Genomic DNA, 23,889 nt, shown 5'->3' on the forward strand with positions numbered 1-23,889 from the left:
AGCTAGGGTGTCAGAATAACGAGAAATGTGTGAAGAGTCCCAAAACTTATTGCATTGATATTAATTTAGTCATTAATTTTTCAACCTAATGCCTATTCAATCCTTTTGCCTAAGTTTAGCCCGATATTGCTGACGTAAATACCAGCCGACTTACGTGACACCACCGAATCGACATGGATAATTTTTAATAGTATTTTAATAAGTTTTTTTTTTTTTTCGATTTTTTTATTTTCTATTTATTTTCTTATTTTCCTTTTTCTTTCTTTTTGTTGGCCATCAGCCACAAGTGATAGCCTGGCTAGCCTCACCCAGGATAGATTTGGTGAGGTCACCTTGGCCTAGTGAGGTGAGGCGGACTCTATCCTATGCTAAGGCGACCTTGTCGGGCTTGCCCTTGCCTTGGTGAGGCTCAACAAGTCCAGGCTAGATTTGGCGAGGGCGATCTTTGCTCAGGCTTGGGCAAACTCGCCGATTGTCACCTTCACCCGGGTGATGCCCCGTGAGGGTTGGCCTTGCCCAGGCCAAAAATAGTGAGGCTAATCGTCACCCATAGGAAGGGGACCTCGCCTATGGTAGGAAGCACCGACACTCTTCAAGAGTTTCCGTGTCATGTTGGACATTTCGACACTTATTTGATACTCTCAAACACTCTCGAACACTCAAGTTAACACGTTTAAGAAAACCTGACATTTGATCAATTTTCTCGACACTCCCCGACATTTGAATTGGAATTCCAATACGTGCGAAGTTTCCGATATGCGACTAAAATACGTAAGGTCAATTTTAAAATTTTTCAATAAATGATGGATCAAAATGTATACATGTGAATATAAAAATAGTAAAAATAATAAATTAGGAAAGAAGAAAAACCTCGTCTTCTTTTCTTTTCTGACTTTACTTCCCATGATATACAACTTCAAGTTTTTTTTTTTTCTCTTTTCTTCGATATGTCTAACACACGAGTCCATAATGTAAATTGCTTGTCTTTTCTCCAAGTTTATGGGTAATTGGAATGAAGTTAAATTTGTCAAATTGAAACAATGAATAATTTTAATAAATAGTGAATTAATTTTTTAGTGTAAATTCATTCTAAGGGCTTTATTATTATTTATTTATTTGAGGATTTGAATCAAATTAATTTGATTGAAATAATCATAAAAATGATAATTTATTATATATAAAAATAGATATTTAATATATAACGTGTTTCAACGTGTCGAAATTTTCTATTTTTTGATAAATGACGTGTCAACATATTGTATCGCGTGTCGGTATTGATACTACTTAGATGGCGAGCCTAGCCTGGCCATGGCTAGTGGTTAGCAATCTTCAGTGGCCAGTGGCCAGTCACTGGCAAAAGGAAGAAGAAGAAAAGAAGAAAGTTAAAAATGGAAAAAAAATAAAAAATAAAAAATTATTAATAAAAGCTGTCAATGTCAATGCCAGCAATACAATGTAGGTTAACTGGCATTTATCTCAGCAATATTTGGCCAAAATTAACTGGAATGGCTAAAATGGTACTAGGTTAAAAGGTGTAGGATTAAATTGATATCATTAAAATGTTTATGATTATTTTGGCACAAATATAATAAGTCTAAGACTTTGTTGACACTTTTTCCTCATCGTGGCCACCCTGATTTTCATAAACACAATCATATCTATCTGCGCTAAACAATTATTTCGCATGGTATATATTAATCTATAATGTTGAAATCGGTGGTTATCAAACAAAAGGATCCGATAAATAAATTCTCATTATGTCTCATCTTTATCTTATCCTATCCTATTTGACCTAATAATTCAGGCCGCCAAGTATCACGCAAGAGTATATAACTAAAAAGTAGATGAAATACTACAAGCGTGCAAATGAAGAAAGGAAAAAAAAAAAAAAAAAAAGGAAGAAAAAAACCCACTTCGACACCTTTCTCAATAAGGAACATGGCCACATTGGCATTTCTCGTTAATTATATTTGACAAAATTAACTAACGGATTTGATTGCACTCATTTGACTAATTCTAGACTTTAATTTAAGTTTTTAAAATTTTAGAATTCAAATGTGCCTCCACAATAAGTTCTTGAAACTTCTAGTACAATTTCTCCCTTAAAAGAGAATTACTGAAAAAAATCCAAAACTAATGACAATTGTGCCAATTCAATCATCACTTCTTTTTTTTTTTTTTTGCTAATTAAATCCTCAACCACCAACTTTAATAATAAAAAAATAATTTGAAAAAATATTAAAGTATTAATAAAAATTGTCTATATCAATGTTGGTTGATGGTTGGTATCCACGTCAACGTTAATCCGTAAAAATTGATCAGATGAATTAAATTGATACAAATATAAAAGATTTATGATTCAAGTGACCAAAAAAAAAAGATTTATGACAGAATTAATATAATTACAATAAGTTTAGGATTTTTTTATAATTTTTCCTCTTAAAATATCAACAAAAGTCTGCTGCTTTACTGGATAAAAGGACTTTTAGCGGAAATTACATTTTTAATCCCTTGGAAATATTTCCCTTTTGGTCCTTGTCTTATTGGCCTGCGGACAATCAAAGTCATTCGGTCAAAAGTTGGGTTTGAATATTCCCGCAAATTATTGAATCCCAGACGTAGGAAACATTATCCTATAGTTTCATCCATTGTGCGTTCAGAAATATCTAGTATTAGTTTCCGTTTCAAATCAGTTCTCTTCCAGATTGCAGAACGCAGCCACACGAGCAATTTTCCTGCTTTGGAGTATCCAGTCGAGGAAGCGTTTTGACTTGTTGCATCAGAAGGGAGAGAATTCCGGAGGACAGCCGGAAGAAGTACGCAGATCAGATGTCGAGGTGATCTCTGTTTCTCTCTGTCTCTGTCTCTGTCTCTCTGCCTCTCCGCGATGAATTGGATATGACCACATCGATCAAAAGCTGCTACTTCTTGAGTTCTGAATCTATTTGTATAGGAAGCTCAAACAAGACCTGTTCAGCATCGACCGAAAGACTGGCCTTTGCGCCAAAAATAGGGAAGCTATTTTCCTATTTCCTTCAGAAGCTCCCTCATCGTCTGTTGGAAGAACAATTAATAGCCCTGTTACAGTCATGTAGGACCAAGAAACAACTTCATCAAATCCATGCCCAGGTTGTCTGTCATGGCCTTGAACGAAACCATTATGTCGCTCCCAAAATCATCACAACTTGTGCTCAGCTCAAGGAAATGGGACACGCCCATAAAGCCTTCGACCACATTCTCGACCCGAATGTTTCACTCTGGAACGCCATGTTCAGGGGTACTCTCAAAATGAATTGAACAGGGAGGTCGTTCGTTTGTTTAGTCAAATGAGAAGCATGGGCGTGATGCCTAATTGCTTCACTTTCCCTGTTGTGCTTAAATCCTGTGGCAAGATCAACGCTTTGACGGAAGGCCAGGAAGTGCATTGTTTTGTGATGAAGTCCGGTTTTAAAGACGACCCTTTTGTAGGTACCACCTTGATTGAAATGTACTCAACGGGGGGAAAAGCTGGTACTGCTTACAAGGCCTTTGGCGAGATGCTCAAGAGGAATGTCGTTGCATGGACCTCGATGATCCATGGGTACATCTCGTGTGGAAATGTAGGTTCAGCGAGGCATCTGTTCGACTTGGCTCCTGAACGTGACATAGTGTTGTGGAACACCATGATCTCCGGTTATATAAAAGCTGGGGACATGGCGGCCGCACAGGAGCTCTTCGATGCCATGCCCAATCGGGATGTGATGTCGTGGAACACTATGTTAAATGGTTATGCTAATAATGGTGATCTAGATGCTTGTGAAATGATGTTTGAAGAGATGCCTGAACGGTACATTTTCTCATGGAATGGCTTGATTGGAGGATATGCCCTCAATGGCAATTTCTTGCAAGTCTTGGCTACTTTCAAGAGAATGTTAATTGAAGGCACTGTGAGCCCAAACGATGCCACTCTAATGACTGTTTTGTCTGCGTGCGGTAGACTAGGAGCTCTTGATTTGGGTAAGTGGGTACATGTATATGCCAAGAGCCATGGATATGGCAGGAATACATATGTTGTCAATGCTTTGATTGACATGTATGCGAAATGCGGGACTGTAGAGAATGCCCTTTATGTGTTCGTCAATATGAGCACGAAGGACTTGATTTCTTGGAATACCGTAATAAATGGTTTGGCAATCCATGGCCGTGAGGCTGACGCCTTGAGTTTGTTCGAGCAGATGAAACGTGCTGGAGTAAAACCAGATGGAATCACGTTCATAGGCGTCTTGTGTGCCTGCACGCATATGGGAATGGTTGCAGATGGTTTCTCGCACTTCCAGTCCATGATCGATGATTACTCGCTTGTGCCTCGAATGGAGCATTATGGCTGCATGGTCGATTTGCTTGCTCGAGCTGGACTTTTGGTCCAGGCTGTTGAATTTGTGAACAAGATGCTCGTAAAAGCCGATGCTGTAATCTGGGCTACCTTGCTCGGAGCCTGCCGGCTACATAAAAATGTTGACTTGGCTGAAGTAGCCCTCCATCAGTTAAATGAACTTGAACCAGGAAATCCCACCAATTACATTACGCTTTCAAATATATACAGGGATGTCGGAAAGTGGAAGGATGTGGCAAGATTGAAAGCTGCAATGAAAGAAACCGGGCGTAGAAAACTTCCTGGATGTAGCTTGATTGAGGTCAATGATGATATTGTTGAGTTCTATTCCCTGGATGAGAGGCATCCTGATAGTGATGAATTATACGAAGCCTTAGACGGTTTAATAAAACTATCAAGGTCATCTGGGTATGAATCTGACTTAACTTCGTTTGAGCAGTGAACTTACAGAAGAAGACGTACCTCTTGAATATTAGAAATATATTTGGGAGATTCTGTATATTTCTCATGATTGATTTTGATGGATTGTAATTAACATTGTAATACTCCGTCACTTTAGCGAAGCCTGATCTGAGAAAGCCTATAGAATCTGTTCCATGATGAATGTATCAACAACAACCGCATCAGCTGCATTTTCTCCGTTTGTCCATAGCCTTCAGTTGCTGTTTCGGCTGCTTGTTTCATAGTGAAGAATACTACCACCAGACTTGCTCTCCTCAAATAAGCCATGCCGTGAAGTTTCATCACAAATGACCTCCGAATGCTGCCTCACACGACATCACGCACCGCCCCATCTTGGATCTGTCACACCCCGAAAACTACAGGGATAGGGGTGACACGACTGTTTTTCCACCCAAATGACGCAGCCTCTAACCAGCTGAATCCAACTCCCAAAAGTCTCTGTGAGCTATAGGTCACTAACTGAGGGACCTGAAAATATTGAGAAAGAGAGGGATGAGCAACAATAAGTTTAGCGAGTAACATATATTTCTTTTAAGTGGATTGAGTGGCCTGTATGTATAAAGCACCACCAGATATTCATAATCTAAGTCATTAATATACATATCAAATCAAATACGAGTTGTTCATTTCAACAGAGTTTTGTACAAGTAAGAAATACACATTTAAATCCATCATCATGTTTCAAATGTCAATGGTCAAATCTATTGATTAATATCTATGAAAAACTACACCAATGATCCATCCATTGATCCATCTCATAATCGACCAATTTTTTGTTCAATATCAAATTAAAGTCACAACATAACACCTTGTGACAAGGTGATCAAGATTCATTGCTTGACAAAGTCTTTACCTACAAAGCCGATAGTTCGATTTAGAAAGATATCCTAAATTTGGTATGCATACCCACTAGCCCTTCAATAGGCTCACAGTGATATTGAGTATCAAATTCATATTCTCCAATATCCAGAAATCTAATTCATAATCTGCATTTCATTTTCTTAAACCAATCATATAGCTTTTCGTAATTTAGTGAATCAAATAAAATATACTCTGTGAGACATTTTTCATAATGTTTCGAAATCCACTTCATAAGCCCTTGATGTTTTGAAAGGCTTCTCATAAAAAGTTTCTCAAATCATTATAGACTCATTCCAAAAACTAGTTCGCAAAGCCACACACACACGCACATTTTCATAATGTTTGAAATCCACTTCATAAGCCCTTGATGTTTTGAAAGGCTTCTCATAAAAAGTTTCTCAAATCATTATAGACTCATTCCAAAACTAGTTCGCAAAGCCACACACACACGCACATTTTCATAATGTTTCGAAATCCACTTCATAAGCCCTTGATGTTTTGAAAGGCTTCTCATAAAAAGTTTCTCAAATCATTATAGACTCATTCCAAAAACTAGTTCGCAAAAAGCCACACACACACACACATCATTTCACAATACTTTTCATAAAATCATTCTTAAATCATTCTCAAATATTAAAAGGTACTAATTGCCCAATCTATACTTTTATGCAACAAACATGTCTTAATTACTTGTGTGATACTTAAATCTTTATCTTTTTCAAGACATGAGTTTACAAATCTATAGAAGATATATAACACCACTCATCTGAATATGCCCTAAATCAAATAACAGAGTCCACTTGATCTAACAAACTCACATTCATAACGAGATAGCATCAAAATTAAGTAAAATGCTATCTCAACTACGGTTTGGTTAAACTAAGCTTAAACGCTAACAAAATAAGAAATCGTTCACCTGAAGCGATTACTCAAACTTAAACACTTACCCCCGAAACCCTAAAATCTCGCTCCAATAAAACTGTTATGTCAAAAATGATTTCCGTCAAAACCCATGACTCTATAATGTCATAATCCATCATTTCCACAAAAACTTGAAGTTTCATAACCCAAAAATTAGACTTCGTGGTTCAATTTCTACATAACTTCGAATTTTAGCTCTATTTTTGAAAACTACCTCGATTGGATGAATAAGAGGCACGAATACTTATGGGGCATTGTGATACATAATTGATCTGATTTGGTGGAGTCTATATGGTGAAAACTCCTCCTTTCTTCCTCCTTTCCCTCTCACTTTCTTTTTCTTTTCTCTCTTTCTTGGCTTGCTCTCCGTCTCGAACGCTCATTTTTCCTTTAAAGAGCTTCAGTCCTCTTTCCTTTATTTGTTGACTTTTCAACGTCTTTTGCTTCCTTTTTCTTTTCTTTTTTTCTATGAAAATGTGTCCCATCACCACCTCTTTGAGTCAAAGAGATATGGCTTGATATTACAGGATCCGTCAAACCCGACCCGACGCCTTTGAGTACTGATTTCAACACTTTTTGCTACTTCTTCTGGAAATCAAATGCTGCCTTGTCCTTCGACGAGTCACATTCCGGTGATTGCACCTCAATCAGCCACCGAACGTGCCTGTACACATGATTAGATCCACGCGGCAAAGTGCCTTCCACGTGATCAACTGCACCAGCAACGTGCAGTGACGTTCATTGTAGTAATGCCTAGACGGTCAATCCTCACCGGATTTTTAAACTCCTAGCCTGAGAAAGGAAAGCAGAACACAAGAAAGAGGAAAAAAAATACATGATAAGTACCAAAACTTAGCACAAAAGAATACTTAAGTATAAAAAATTAAAAAAGTGAGACACTTAAGTGCCATCTTCTACAAATTCCACTAAAAATCTTACGTGGTGATTTTTTTATTATTTTTCTCACCTAAATGGCTTGCTAGAGAGCCGAGCAAAGAAATGCAAAAATGACGTCGTTTTTATACGTATTCAAATTTTAATATAAAAATTAATCTATAAAAATAAAAAAAATAAAAATTATATATATATATATTAAAAGAGAGAGGAAGAAGACGGTTGAAGGCTGAGCCCTCGCCATTGCCGCTTTCCCATTGCCGCCAGGAAGGGTCAGCAAAGGTAGGGGGAGGATCAGTGAGGGTCGGGCGACGGCCCTTGGCCCAGCCAAGCGAGGGTTGCTGACCCTCACCAAATCTAAGGGAGGGCTGCGACCCTCACCCCAGATTTGGGCGAGCACTCGCAAGCCCTCGTCACCAGTCGGACGAGGCCGCCAACCCTAGCCAGGGCCCCACAACCTCGGCTAACGTTGCCCCCACCGTCGTCGGCCCTTCCCCGATGACCACGGAACGAGGGCTTAGCCCTCGTCGCGTGTCTCCTCTCTCCCAATCATTTTTCTTTTAATGTTTTAAATAAATTTAGTTTTAAATTTAATTTAATTAATTTTTATATTAATTATTTACCATGTTAGAGACAAAATTACGTCATTTTTGCATTTGTCTAGCTACGTTAGCGTGCAAAATCACATCATTTTGCACTTATTTCATTAGAAAAATCGCAACGTCAGCATTTTGATCGAATTTTATCGCTGTTGGCATTTAAGTGATCCATTTTGCTTCGATTTTGACAGTGTCAATCCGTGTCAAGTTTTCGCACTCTAGATATTTGGCACTCTATAAAAAGAGATTTCAAGCTCTCGAAAATTTAACCATTGATGTGGTTGGCTGAATTGGTTAAGACTTGCTCCATGGTGGTTTGAAGCCATCACGGGTTCTTAAGCCTCCAGATGCTTCTCGATCTTAGGATATTCTGGTCTGTCTGTAGAGTGAGTCCAGCTTTGTATACCGGGTTCAGGGACTGCTTCCGCTTTACTCCAGCTCATATTCAGTGATGTAATGATGCTGGATTCCATCGAGATGAACGGTAGCTACGGTCAAAGCCCCATGAACGAGTGACTCGAGAATGACCAAATAGAAGCCGGCGGGCCTCATTCCGATAAGGTAAGGGAGTGGTTGTGGGGCCGAGAGGCTTGAAACAAGAAGTTCGGGTCGGCAGTAGCTAGTTCGGGTCGGCAGTAGCTACAGACACTAAAAATGTATTTCCCCCGAACTTATGTATGTTATATTAGTAAATGAAATATGAACAAAAAGTTCCCGAATGGGTGGGAGTTGAGGTCTTTGATTATTATTTCTTGATAGTTTAATTAAGCTTCCATTTATTCAAAGAAAATTATTTTCGAGAAATTATTCTCTCATGTTCCAGTATTTGAATAACGAAAAACTATTTGATTAATGCAAAACATTTTTTATGAAGTAAAAATAAATTTAGATGGGAAAAATAATTCCCCTTTCTAATAAGAATGAAACCACCTGCCGTGAATCATCAAACAAAAAAGAATCTAACAATCATTTTCACGGATAATATTTCATATAGAGACAATTCCTGAAATTTTAGTCAAAATAAAAGTAAAAAGAAAAAATCACCAAAAATCTCAAACTTTGCCCAAAATGACAAATTTACCTCAATTTTTTTGTGATGTGACGTGACACATTTATCATCAAACTTTTTTTCGTGATACAAAAACTCGAACTTATATTCGTGTGACACATTTATCTTAAATTATAGGATATTTTGGTCTTTTTATTTTTATTTTTATTTTTCTTCTCTCTTCCTTCCACCTGCCATGGCGGAGGGAAGCAGTGTTTTTGTTTAGTGAGGGCTGCTCTCCTAGTGTCAGACGAGAAAAGAAAAAGAAAAAAAAAGACGAAAATGCCCGATGGAATAAATGTGTCACAGTTTGCAAAGTTGGAACAAAAAAAGATTTTGAGGTAAATTTATCATTTTGAACAAAATTTAGGATTTTTAGTGGTATTTTCCAAATAAAAAGGAAATCTCCCATTTCTTAGAAAAGCCTTTTTATTTCGAACTACGAGAGCAATCAATTTACTTGGAATCCCGCCCGCGATGCTGAAGAAGACAGTCATCCTCTTCCTCCAGCCTTGAGCTTCGATTCGGAATCAGTTCTCTTCCGGGTTGCCAAAACGCCGGCCGGACGAACGATTTTCCCTGCTCCGGAGCGGAAGAAGCGATTTGAATTGCTGCATCGAAAGGGAGAGAATACAGGAGGAGGGCAGCTAGGAGAAGGAGGAGAAGGACAGCGATTTTTCCGGCGACGAATTGAATCCTGCCGCATTCATCAAAAGCTGCTGCTCCTGTTCTGAATCTAGTCGCGCAAGGAAAGCTCGAACGAGACTCGTTTCTCATAACCCAAAAATAGCGAAATTACTTTCGGATTTTGCTCACAAGCTCCCTCAGCGTCTGTTGGAAGAACAGTTCATCGCCCTGCTGCAGTCATGTAGGACCAAGAAGCGGCTCCATCAAATCCACGCCCAGGTAGTCTGTCATGGCCTCGAAGGGAACCATTACGTCGCTCCGAAAATCGTCACGGCTTGTGCTCAGGTCAAGGAAATGGGGTATGCCCATCACGTGTTCGACCGAATTCTCGACCCGAATGTTGCTCTCTGGAACGCCATGCTCAGGGGGTGCTCCCAGAATGAATTGAACAGGGAGGTCGTTCTCTTGTTCCGTCGAATGAGGAGCGTGGGCGTGATGCCCAATTGCTTCACTTTCCCTGTCGTGCTCAAATCTTGCGGCAAGATTAATGCTTTGACGGAAGGCCGGGAAGTGCATTGTTTTGTGATCAAGTCTGGTTTTAAAGAAAATCCTTTTGTCGGCACCACCTTGATTGAAATGTACTCAAGTGGGGGAGAAGCTGGTCCTGCTTACAAGGCCTTTGGTGAGATGATTGAGAGGAATGTAGTTGCATGGACTTTGATGGTGAATGGGTACCTCTTGTGTGGAGATGTAGTTTCGGCAAGGCGTCTGTTTGACTTGGCTCCTGAACGTGACATAGTGTTATGGAACACCATGATCTCCGGTTATATTGAAAATGGGGACATGGTGGCTGCGCGGAGGCTTTTCGATGCCATGCCCAGTTGGGATGTTATGTCGTGGAACACTATGTTAAATGGTTATGCTAATAATGGAGATCTCGATGCTTGTGAAGTGATGTTTGATGAGATGCCTGAACGGAATATTTTCTCATGGAATGGCTTGATTGGAGGATATGCCCGTAGTGGTAATTTCTCGCAAGTCTTAGCCACTTTCAAGAGAATGTTGATTGAAGGCACTGTTAGCCCTAATGATGCCACTCTTGTGACTGTTTTGTCTGCGTGTGCTAGATTAGGAGCTCTTGATTTGGGTAAGTGGGTACATGTTTATGCTGAGGGCCATGGATATGGCGGGAATACATATGTTGTAAATGCTCTGATTGACATGTATGCAAAATGTGGGACTGTAAAGAATGCCCTTAATGTGTTCATCAATATGTGCGCGAAGGACTTGATTTCATGGAATACCATAATAAATGGTTTGGCAATCCATGGCTGTGGAGCTGATGCCTTGAGTTTGTTCCAGCAGATGAAATGTGCTGGAGTTAAACCAGATGGAATCACATTCATAGGCGTCTTGTGTGCCTGCACACATATGGGAATGGTGGCAGATGGTTTCTCATACTTTCAGTCCATGATTGATGATTACTCGCTAGTGCCTCAAAAGGAACATTATGGCTGTATGGTTGATTTGCTTGCTCGAGCTGGTCTTTTGGTCCAGGCTGTTGAGTTTGTGGATTCGATGCCCATAAAAGCCGATGCTGTAATCTGGGCTACTTTGCTTGGAGCCTGTCGGCTACATAAAAATGTTGACTTGGCTGAATTAGCCCTCCATCGGTTAAGTGAACTTGAACCTGGAAATCCTGCCAATTATGTTATGCTTTCAAATATATACGGGGACATTGGAAAGTGGAAGGATGTGGCAAGATTGAAAGCTGCAATGAAGGATAGTGGGCGTAGAAAACTTCCTGGATGTAGCTTGATTGAGGTCAATGATGATATTGTTGAGTTCTATTCCCTGGATGAGAGGCATCCTGATAGTGATGAAATATATGAAGCTTTGGACGGTTTGATAAAACTATCAAGGTCATCTGGGCATTCATCTGAGCTAACTGTGTTTGAGCAGTGAACTTATAGAAGAAGGGGCAAATCTAGACAAAGTCAATCAAAGTTACCGACTTGTATTAAGTCGCTTTCTTTTGTTGTGAGGTGTTTAATACAGGTATGATTATTTCGATTTTGGGGGAAGGAAGAGGGATCATCATGACATATACTTAAGAAAAAAATTTAGCGGTTACCTTCTCAGCCATTCATATTTGTTTTTTTTTTTTTTTCCTGTTGTAGAAAATCTTCAGAGGAATCGGTTTGTTCTTTTTTTAGGAGAAAAAGGTACAGGTCTCTAAGATACATACATACATACATATATATATATATATATATATATATATATATATAAATTTGAATTGATCCTTATAAATGTAAATGAAAATGTTGATGTGATTATAATTTTGCCATTAAATGTAGATTTTCTCAATCGACGAGGCTTTCAAAATCTTTTGACAAATAAAAAGCAGGTATACACAGAGGATCACGAGCGCCCACCTGTTGCGCTTAGTGTGGCGAAGACTGCCGTGTGGCAAGGGCTAGGCGATGTGTCGTCAGGGTTGTGCAACCTTGGCAGGTCCATCTCACCAAGGATTGCACAACCCCGGTGATCGCCTTTTTCGGGTTTGTAACGGGAAGTCTCTGTTTTTGTTTCTATTTATTGGGGCTTGAGTTTATTTTATTTTATGCTATTTTAACGCAATCAACACAAAAGACTTTATATTTAGTCTCGAATCTACCCCGAATTTGATGATTTTTCCATCTGCTACAATTCCGAATCTCGACTGCCTAATTCTTGATTTTGTTTGTAATACCCAATGGAGTCTCTCAAGTCTAGCAGGTGTCTCGTCCTAGTTTTGATGCGAATTAAGTCCATGCTCCCACCTTCAAGCTGTGGTGGTGATGATTTGCTGGTTTGGGGCAGCAATAACAATGTTTCATGCACTGTTAAAGAAGCTTATGAATCGATTTGATCGAGACATCATTTGCCCATTGATAGACTCTGGAGTTTAGTGTGGAAATGGATGGGCCACAAAGGATTAGAAGCTTCTTGCAGTTAGTTTCTCACCAATGCCTAATTATATTAGTGCGGATTCCTTTGCGCTTCTTGTCCGCAATCTTCTAAAACAATTTTAGACATGCTTAGGGATTGTAAGCATGCAAAGGCTATTTGGCAAAAGATTTTGCCAAGCTTAGGGGGCGGATTCTTTGCTCATGATCTGCACAAGTAGTTATTGGCAAACCTATTGGCTTTAACGACTCTGGTAAAAGAAGTTAACTGGCCACTAGTTTTTGGTGTAACTTGGGGCATTTTTGAAATTGGAGAAACGAGATAATTTCAAACGAACTTCTCTTCCTGGCGCACCTATGGACTTGATTTTGGGATATGTTAAGGACATATGACTAAGAACAGAATGTCTTCTTAAAGGAAGAAACGGGATATGTTTGTAGGTTTGACTGTCTCTCCTTTTGGTTGGATCAATCTCAATACAACAGAGCTCTAAAGATAACCTGGGATCAACTTTAGTAGGCGGTCTTCTTCATTATGAATTGGGCAATTGGCTTGTTCTGTGGAAGTGTGTTGTTTGCTCAAAGCAGAACTTTGGAGTATATACTTGAGACCATCTCATTGAACATTCACAAACTTATTGTGAAGGTGGACTCGCAAGCGGCTATTTTTCTTCTTCAAAAATCAACTCCCTCTCTCAATTTTGGTGACATTCTCCTTTCTTGGATTGGGAAAATGATGGAGTATTACCCAATAGGTCAAAATTGTATATACTTTGAGGTTAGGAAACTCGTGTGCAGATTGGCTAGCAAATTGAATACTAATAATCCGTCAAGAGGTTTATTTCCACTTGTTGATAGGAGATCAGACATAGTCAAGTTTTATTAGGAGAGTAATGATGTAAATTTAGGGTTTTGCCCTTATTTCTTACCCAAAAAAAAGGTTAACGATTTTTCTCTTATATAAATAGCTGCAAAAGAACATCCCAAGTACTCAAATTTGGCACAATGAGACATTTAAGTGCTAAAAGTTAGGAAAATGACACTTAAGTTCTACTTTCTTTTTGAAAAATGGGATGCTTAAGTGCCATATTTAGTGAATCTCTTCGAAAATCTTACGTGACAATTTTTTTTTATTAATTTTGCTCGCTTACGTAGCTTGCCGGAAGGCTGATTTAGCAAACAAACACAAAAATAATGTCGATTTGGCACAATTTGAATTTTAATATAAAAATTAATTAAACTAAATCAAATTTAAAACTATTTTTTTTTTTTTTAAAAAAAAGGAGGAAGATCATTAACAGCTGATGGGGGAGGGTCGGCCGGGGTGGGCAGCGGCCCTTGGCTTGGTCGGCGAGGGCTCACGGGTCCTCATCGCTAGTCATGGGGTTGTCGGCCCCGGCCGGGCTCGGCGACCCTTATTGACCTTCCCCCACCTTCCTAGTGACAGTGAGGTGGCGACGGTGGCGAGGATGACCCCTTAGCCATTGGCTACTGTTCATCTTCCTTTTTTATTTTTATTTTTACTTTTTTTAATTTGGTTTTAAGTTTAATTTAATTAATTTTTATGTTAATTATTTACTCGAGTCAATAGCAAAACGACATCGTTTTGGTACTTGTCTAGCCATGTCAATGTGCAAAATGACGTTCTTTGTTGCACTTGACTTGTCGAAAAATCAATATGTTAGTGTTTTGGCCAGATTTTCTCACCGCCGGTACTTAACCGATCCATTTTGCTCCAATTTTGACACTTAAATGTTACTTTCTTAATTTTTGGCTCTTATATAAATAGCTGCAAAAGAACATCCCAAGTACTCAAATTTGGCATAATGAGACATTCAAGTGCTAAAAGTTAGGAAAGTAACACTTAAGTGCTACTTTCTTTTTGAAAAATAGGATACTTAAGTGCCATATCTAGCGAATCTCTTCGAAAATCTTATGTGGCAATTTTTTATTAATTTTGCTCGCTTACATAGCTTGTCGGAAGGCTAATTTAGCAAACAAACACAAAAATAATGTCATTTTGGCACAATTTGAATTTTAATATAAAAATTAATTAAACTAAATTAAATTTAAAACTATTTTTTTTATTTATAAAAAAAAGGAGGAAGATCATTAGTAGTTGATGGGGGAGGGTCGGCCGGGGTGGGCAGTGGCCCTTGGCTTGGTTGGGCGAGGACTCATAGGTCCTCATCGCTAGTCGTGGGGTTGTCGGCCCCGGCCGGGGCTCGGCGACCCTTACCGACCTTCCCCCACCTTCCTAGTGACGGTGGGGTGGCGACGGTGGCGAGGGCTGACCCCTTAGCCGTTGGCTACTTGTTCATCTTCCTTTTTTTTTTTTTTTTTTTACTTTTTTTAATTTGGTTTTAAGTTTAATTTAATTAATTTTTATGTTAATTATTTACTCGAGTCAATAGCAAAATGACATCATTTTGGTACTTGTCTAGCCATGTCAATGTGCAAAATGACGTTCTTTGTTGCACTTAACTTGTCGAAAAATCAACACGTTAGTGTTTTGGCCAGATTTTCTCACTGTCGGTATTTAATTGATCCATTTTACTTCAATTTTGACACTTAAATGTCACTTTCTTAACTTTTGGCTCTTAAGTGTCTTCTCGTGCCAAGTTTTGGCACTCCAAGTGTCCTAGACTCAAAAATTTTGGAGTATATATGACGCCCACAGAACGTCATGGCTCATGTAGAACTATTAGTGCAATTATCTTATTCGTTTCACTTTTTCTTAAGCACACGGAAACGTAAGGGACTAAAATAGTCTTGGGGTGCACATGGACTTCTGTAAATGGGGCAACTTCAGGTGACAAGTTGGGTACATTGGGTAATTCAAAAGGTTAGTACTACTGAGTACTGACTACATTCGGTCATTAGTCGGTCATCCCATCCTCAACCTAGCTATACATGTGGTCACTAAACCGTGGCCCCTAGCTCCATCCAAAAATCTTCCAAGCTCCCCCAATTGCCCTCCTTCCTCCTTTCTACTCAGTGGGCGTGCCTTTGTTCCCCGGCCTATCGATGAACAGTGGGAGGAGATCCACCGTGTGCTCGTTGACACGGGTGTACACTCCAAAGCATCCAAACGTTACAAGCCTTGTCGAAGGCCCAATATCCACAACCAAACCAAATGTGATCCAGATAAAATTCGCATCAGGAAACTAGGGTTTATGAACTCGTCTTCTTGCCAAGCGAAATTGACCAGTACTCCATAACCAACTATAGGAGAGGTAGGTCGGATCGATATTCTATTGATATGAAAAGATGGAGTCAACAACTAGTAAGCCTAAGCCCAACAAGCAGAAGGTCTGTCGATTTATACTATATAAATCGATCACCATATTGATAAGGAAAGCCTTAGTATAAAGTATAGTAATCATCAACTTACCTTAGAACCTTTTCAAAATATCATAACATATCAATAAAAGTATTAGCTCAATTTAAGTGTACCAAGGTTATATTCAATAGGAATCTCCTGTTGCCATCATCATTTGGGGAACTCCGTTACCACCCAAGGATCTTGCACCCATCTAGCATTGCAAGGTCATCTAGGGGATGGTGTTAGACTCCCAGGCATTCGGAGGAACCCAATTATCTCTCCAAGCATCCAGACTACAACCTGGGGCATTGTCGTCCTAAGGACCAACGGTTTTCTTAGTGACACATCCACATCATGACGCAGTAATTCCATAATTCAATTTAAAAAGCACATGGATGTTACTACTATCTACGGACTCAAGCATGACTCTAATGAATCCTTAGTCATTTTTATCCTTTAGACTAATATAAACTCACCCGTGCCGATATTAAATGAATTGTAAGAAGAATCTCATATCCCAAGCTCTAAACTAGCCTTATAAGGCATTCCACATGCCTCTAGAAGTGGCAGCTGTTACTAGATAAAAGGGTTTTAAAAATTATGAAACTTTAATATAAGTATATAGGATCTAGAGGGACATTTTTCGTGAAGGACTCGAAGTCCGATTCAGCTCACATAATTCTTAATAATATTTGGAAACCGTGCCCAAAATAGTAAAAATTTCCAAAATGTGATAGAGTAGAAAGATAAAGATTTTGCAAGTTAACTGAGACCGAAAAATCATGGACATTTTATATGTGATAGCATAGGATATACTCTACAACTTTCATGAAGGAAATGTGTCAGAATTCTTGACCGAAAAATTTGTGGGAAATGGAAAGTAGCAAGAAGTCGGTGTCGTACCCCTAAAAACAGATTTGTCTGCGTGTGCTAGATTAGGAGCTCTTGTTTGGGTAAGTGGGTACATGTTTATGCCGAGGGCCATGGATATGGCGGGAATACATATGTTGTAAATGCTCTGATTGACATGTATGCAAAATGTGGGACTGTAAAGAATGCCCTTAATGTGTTCATCAATATTTGCGCAAAGGACTTGATTTCATGGAATACCATAATTAATGGTTTGGCAATCCATGGCTGTGGAGCTGATGCCTTGAGTTTGTTCCAGCAGATGAAACGTGCTGGAGTTAAACCAGATGGAATCACATTCATAGGCGTCTTGTGTGCCTGCACACATATGGGAATGGTGGCGGATGGTTTCTCATACTTTCAGTCCATGATTGATGATTACTTGCTAGTGCCTCAAAAGGAACATTATGGCTGTATGGTTGATTTGCTTGCTCGAGCTGGTCTTTTGGTCCAGGCTGTTGAGTTTGTGGATTTGATGCCCATAAAAGCCGATGCTGTAATCTGGGCTACGTTGCTTGGGGCCTGTCGGCTACATAAAAATGTTGACTTTGCCGAATTAGCCCTCCATCGGTTAAGTGAACTTGAACCTGGAAATCCTGCCAATTATGTTATGCTTTCAAATATATACGGGGACATCGGAAAGTGGAAGGATGTGACAAGATTGAAGCTGCAATGAAAGATACTGGGCGTAGAAAACTTCCTGTATGTAGCTTGATTGAGGTCAATGATGATATTGTTGAGTTCTATTCCCTGGATGAGAGGCATCCTGATAGTGATGAAATATATGAAGCTTTGGACGGTTTGATAAAACTATCGAGGTCATCTGGGCATTCATCTGAGCTAACTGTGTTTGAGCAGTGAACTTATAGAAGAAGGGGCAAATCTAGACAAAATCAAAGTTACCGACATGTATCAAGTCGCTTTCTTTTGTTGTGAGGCGTTTAATACAGGTATGATTATTTCGATTTTGGGGAAGGAAGAGGGATCATCATGACATATACTTAAGAAAAAATTTAGTGGTTACCTTCTCAGCCATTCATATTTGTTTCTTTTTTTTTTTTTTTCTTGTTGTAGACAATCTTCAGAGGAATCAGTTTGTTCTTTACTTAGGAGAAAAAGGTACCGATCTCGAAGATATATATCCTCTACGCTCAGTTGACCCAGTCAATCGGCGTGTTTACGTGAAAAAGGATTCAGCGAGACATTCATATAATGCGATCTTCAGCGTGAGCAACCGCATCTCACTTGAGCCCCTTCTGTCTGTGCTATGCGCACACCAAAGCTTTCCTGTTTCTAACCGTTCTTGTGCTTCTACTGTTCCCCTCAACTATTATGTCTGTTCTTTAAATGGATGCATACTTCCCTGGAGGTTCATCACTTTTCTCTTCTTCCTCATTTTGCTACCATCCTGTCACGTTCATCGTCACGTGAAAGAACTAGAGGAGAAAACCCAGCTCCTGTTCGCTTACTGAGGCCAACATGGGTAATGCAACCTGTAAATTATCAAGATCACATCATCATAAAATCAGTCAGGAATTAGTGTTTATGGGACTTTTCTGTTTCGACCTCCTTAACATCGACCTGCTTCGCTACCAGTTGTCTCCTGCCGTGTCTCTCTGCCTTTGACTGCCACGAACTCAAGTTGTCATAGAACTCGACCTTGAAAGAGATCAAGGGTGGAGGACGAGTCTCGATAAAAATCGTGGTGGTCCGGGGTTTGAAATCGACCTAGGAAAGCCTATGGGAGAGCTTCGAAACCCGTCACACGAAGTTGGAAACTTTGCAAGGAAACAAAGTTGGCCACGGAAACAAAGGTGGCCATGGGCCCGTGGCCGGTGGAGTGAAATCGACCTTGAATCCTGAAAATGGACTTTTTTAGCCGAAGTATGTAGCTGTAATCGATTTTTCCTTTCACTGAGCAAATATGTGGTCCACTACGTTTGCTCTTTCGGGTCCTCTACGCTCAGTTGACCCAGTCAATTGGCGCGTTTACGTGAATAAGGAGTCAACTCGACATTCATATAATGCGATCTTCAGCGTGAGCAACTGTATCTCACTTGAGCCCCTTCTGTCTATGCTACGCGCACACCAAAGCTTTCCTGTTTCTGATTGTTCCTGTGCTTCTATTGTTCCCCTCTAAAATTCCTGAAATGGGCGTCGAGAGCTCCATAAGTTCCAAGGTTTTGCTTCGCCATGTCATTGGCATTTTGACGATTATTTCTTTGGAAGACTGGGTTCCATCATTGAGCCTACAGTATGGAAACCACGAGCATGGCGAGTGTGAGGTCATAATAGGTTCTCTCTTTGGGAACTACACTGAACGATGTAGTCGTGATAAGCCACTGCTTGAACTACAACCTTTTGGGGAGTACCTTGTCGGTAATGAAAATTAATCTTTTGCGTCGATCTCAGAGTTAGAGAGAACGGGCAATGCTTGTTTTGATCCACCTGATGTTTCCACTTTTGAATTGCTCTCCTTCCTTAAATCCCATGAAGGGCCTTCATGCCTAGCATTTCTCCGTGATTGCCCTAGTTTCCCAATTGTTGGTGATGATCCACCTCCTGACTTCACTTGCCCCTCCAATGGCACCAATCGCTCTTACGTCGCTCTTATGGGTAGACATGAAGACCCACATCTAAATAAGTCAGGCTGCAAGATTCCTGTTATCGTACCTGTTGAATTAGCCAGAGATGATAGAGAGAAAATAAAAGAGGATGAGTACGCGGAGAAGTTGAAGCACGGGTTTAGATTGAAATGGGATTTAACCTCCTGGGAGAGCTGTGTTAAATGCAAAATAAGTGGAGGCAAATGCAGAAGACGTGATGGGCGTTTCCTGTGCAGAGGTAATACTTTTCGATTAATTCCCTGTAATAGCAACAATAGTTGAGATTCTCCCACGTGTTTTTCGGTGAATTTCCTCGCCATTCTCTCCAAACTTGATAAGGACTTCAACGGGAGAGGAAGAACTTTTTGACTTCCCTTGGTTTTCTATTCTCACTTTTTTCCTCATCCTGGCTTCATTCACCATGCCATTAATTTATGTCTCTTTTGGACAATCCTTTTGTAGTTTTAGTAGTTAGATGGCAACGTCATTTTCTTCCTCGCAGTAGTCACTTCTGTGAATCTTAACCCAGCATTAATCAAGTGCACAACTCAGTAAATAGCGAATTTTTAAGAGTGTCACTGTTTGCATTAGCCAGTTCAATACATAAGCCAGGGGAAAATGTGAAGTGAAAAGCTTTATGCACGTGTGTTTGCTCATGCATGTTTTGCATCAGCTTAAAGTTGTGGTTAACACCGTTGCTTAAAGCATCATCTATGCATGTAATCATATCATATATGTCATTCATAATAAGCCAGGTTTCCTTAGACTTCCAGAGGAAAGACTTTAACCAAAACCCCCATCAACAACTTATGAGCTAGATATACATAATAATCATTATGAAAGATTCTTTTAAAATTCCAGCGGCTGAATTGACCTGAATTATTATGGTTGATAATTATGTCCTTTTTTCCTTTGGCCAGAGTGATATGCCTCCGTTGTTTGTTTGTTTGCTTGTGGATTGTATCACAATTGATGCTGAACTTTATGAAGACCTAGCTGATATACACTCTTGTGGAATCGTTAGAATTTGGTGCATAAATTGAACATTGTGGTTTTTTCTGACAACCATACAAATTTTTTTATAAATCACATGGTCAAATTATAATATCCAAGAGGGAATTCACTAGTGAGAACATTGTAATGACAAGATCGGCATATATGCCTTGACCTCTCATGTGAATTCACCTCTCTCTATTTCCTTTAAATTCTCCGAATGTCCTGTAATTTTTTAGAAACAGCTAAATAAAACGTGTACTGACGTCATGAGAGAATAGTAGAATTTAAATTAAACCTTTCAACAGAAATGTAAATGAAAAATGCTGATGTGATTATTATTTTGCTATTAAATGTAGATTTTGTCATTACCCGGGGCTTCTCTAAAAACTTCTGACAAATAGAAAACAGAATTAACATTTCTAAAACACGATATGTCAAAAATTAGAAAGAAAAAGTGAAAGAGCGGACTAGCGGCTGACGGTGGTCATTGAATGGCAGTGCAGTAGCATTAGTGTTGCTGCCTGGGTGGCACTGCCATCGCTGACTGCATTTGATAGGACACTCATGGAGAAAACATAAATTGTTACAAATAAACAGATATACAAACTCAGAGGGTGGCGAGCTCCCACCGCTTACGCTTGGTGTGGCGATACCTATTGTTTTCCATTCTCTAGGTGATGGTCGCCAGGATCGTGCAGCCTTTGCCTGGTTTGTCTCACCAGGGATTGCGCACCTTGGAGATCGATCTTTTGGGGTTCACGGCTGTTCGTCTTTATCTGTCTCTCTCTCCATTAGGGCTTGAGGTTTTGTTTTTTCTTAATATTTTAACCCAATCGACACAAAAGAAAATTCATGATACCACAAAAGAATATGTGGCAGTCTCCGACAGCATTTCATATGCATATTAACATATGAACATGTTGTCAGAGATTTCTATGGCCAGAAAAAAAAGAAGTTTTAAAGATCATTATTGCTTATTTTCTGAAAATACAGGGATGACGGCTGCCTTCGTTCCAATAGAGAAAGGAAACATCATATAATAAAATTCTAAACGACATGAGAGACGAAAATCAAGATTTTATTTGTTCGGAGTCCTTGGGCTGTGACTGTTGTGATGGCTACGTAATTTCTATCAGGGTCTCTGTGCCAATATCCTTCTGTATATCGTCCTGTAAGTCTTGGAATCTGTACCGATAATGTGATAGAATAGTAAACCTCTTCACTCGTTTGTCTTCTACCTAATCGGAACGAGAAGACTTCACTTTTTAAGTCAATCGCCAGCCATGAACTCAAGTCATATCACTCGAACTTCAAAGGGATCAAGGGTCGAAGACGAATCTCAGTGAAATCGTTGTGGCTCTGAGGCCACGTTTGCTCTTTCGGGTCCTCCACGCCCGGTTGACCCAGTCAGGTGACGTGTTTTAGTGAAAAAGATTCAACGACAAATTCGTATAATGCGATGTTCTGTTTGAGCCACTGAAGCCCCCTGTGTCTGCTACATACATGCCCCCAAAAGCTCTCCTGTTTCTGACTGTTCGTGCGTTTCTATTGTTCCCTCTAAAATTCCTCAAATGGGTGTCGAGTGCTCCATAAGTTCCAAGGTTTTGCTTCGCCTTGTCATTAGCATTTTGACGATTATTTTTTTGGAAGACTCTGTTGCATCAGTGAACTCGAAATATTCCTGCGAGCCTGCAAAGTGCGGTGTCCCTTCTGGAACGACACTAACCCATGTTGTCCTGATGAGCCGCTGTTACTAGAACCTTTCCGGGAGGACCTTGGCGATTATGATCATCAATCTCATGCGTTGGTCTCAGAGTTCGCAAAAATGGGCAATGCCTGTTTTGCTCCACCTAAACATTCTTCTAGATGGCCCCGGGCATTTGATCCTGATGAGCATTCATACCTAGCATTTCTCCGTAATTGCAGCAGCTTCCCAAATGTTGATTCTCCATATCCTTACTCAACTTGCCCCTCTCCTGGCGCCAACTGCTCTTATGTCGCTCTTATGGATAGACCAGAACACCCACGTCTTAATCTGTCAGCGTGCGAGAGTCCCGTTACTCTACCTGTTAAATTAGCCAGAACGGATGGGGAGAATGTAGAAAATGTTGACTACGAGGAGAAGTGGAAGCACGGGATTAGACTGAAATGGATTTAACCTCCTGGGAGAGTTGTGCTAATTGCCAAAAAGTTGGAGGCAAATGCAGGGGACACAATGCAAGTTTTCTGTGCAGAGATAACACTTTCCGATTAATTACCTGTAATAGCGATAGCTTAAATTCTACCATGTGTTTTTCAGTGAATTTCCTCGCCATGCTTCCAAACTTGATAAGGACTTCAAAGGTAGAGGAAGAACCTTTTGGCTTCCCTTGGTTATCTATTCTCAGTTCCCTTTTCCGACATCTCGATCTACTTGTGTCATTAAAGAAATTTGGTATGAGAAGAACTCATTCAAAGCGGTGGATGAAGCATCGCTCAATGTCGAATGCCCCTTGCCCAGTCTTAATTACTCGTTTGACCGCTTACTTGTTACTTTTGGTCCGAGCCAGGCTGATCTCTGCATCTTCCACAACTGCAACGAGTCATTTTCTATCAATTCTACAATATCTGGGGCTGAGCGTGGTCCTGGTAGAGGGAACAATTCTTTTGCTGCGATAGCTAGTAAGTGCGATTACTTGAACTGGAATAGAGCGTCGTGCCAATACTTGGTGGCCGCCCTGGTTCAGATACGAAATTGGAAGGTGAATCAAAGTGTTGAGTACCTGAAGTTATTGGAAAACAGTTTCACACTGAACTGGACGGGATACGACTGCATGAGATGCCGAAGAAGTGGGGTGGTGCGGCTGTGAAAATAGTAGGAGTGTGTGCTATCGCCCCGATCGAACACATCTCGAACACTCTAGCGATGGTAAGGTGCCGCAAACTATTCTTCGGCTTTCACATTGACCTCCTTGACATTGACCTCCTTCACTATTCTTAGTCAGGAATTAGTTGTTTATGGGACTTTTCTGTTTCGACCTCCTTAACATTGACCTCCTTCACCACCAGTTGCACCTGCCGTGTCTCTCCGCCTTTGACTGTCACGATCTTAAGTTCTCATAGTACTCGACCTTCAAAGAGATCAAGGGTGGAGGACGAGTCTCGGTAAAAATCGTCGTGGCTCTTGGGGTTTGAAATGGAAATCTTCGAAACCCCGTCAAAGTTGGAAACTTTGTAAGGAAATAAAGGTGCCCACGGAAACAAAGGGGGCCATGGGCCCGTGGCCGATGGGGTGAAATCGATCGCGAGTCCCGAAATGGACGTTTTTTAGGCGAAGTA

General features: G+C 40.1%; 2 protein-coding genes and 1 pseudogene across 2 annotated transcripts; all 3 read left to right on the plus strand.

Annotated features, from left to right (window-relative positions):
• The first annotated feature begins 2,716 nt into the window (after positions 1–2,716).
• On the plus strand, positions 2,717–4,988 carry LOC104453770 (pentatricopeptide repeat-containing protein At3g29230). The gene is given in 2 exon segments (XM_039316192.1): positions 2,717–3,271; positions 3,274–4,988. Coding segments are annotated over 2 exon segments (1,914 nt in total). The 5' UTR covers positions 2,717–2,898; the 3' UTR covers positions 4,815–4,988.
• A 4,821-nt stretch (positions 4,989–9,809) lies between these two features.
• On the plus strand, positions 9,810–11,917 carry LOC104453771 (pentatricopeptide repeat-containing protein At3g29230). Its single transcript, XM_039315102.1, has one exon. The coding sequence runs from the start codon at positions 10,139–10,141 to the stop codon at positions 11,747–11,749; it is 1,611 nt and encodes a 536-aa protein (XP_039171036.1). The 5' UTR covers positions 9,810–10,138; the 3' UTR covers positions 11,750–11,917.
• Positions 11,918–16,005: 4,088 nt separating this feature from the next.
• LOC120294507 lies at positions 16,006–17,847 on the plus strand (annotated as a pseudogene).
• The last annotated feature ends 6,042 nt before the right edge of the window (positions 17,848–23,889 follow it).

The sequence above is a fragment of the Eucalyptus grandis genome, chromosome 6 (assembly GCF_016545825.1).
Source record: "Eucalyptus grandis isolate ANBG69807.140 chromosome 6, ASM1654582v1, whole genome shotgun sequence".
NCBI classification, from domain to species: Eukaryota; Viridiplantae; Streptophyta; class Magnoliopsida; order Myrtales; family Myrtaceae; genus Eucalyptus; species Eucalyptus grandis.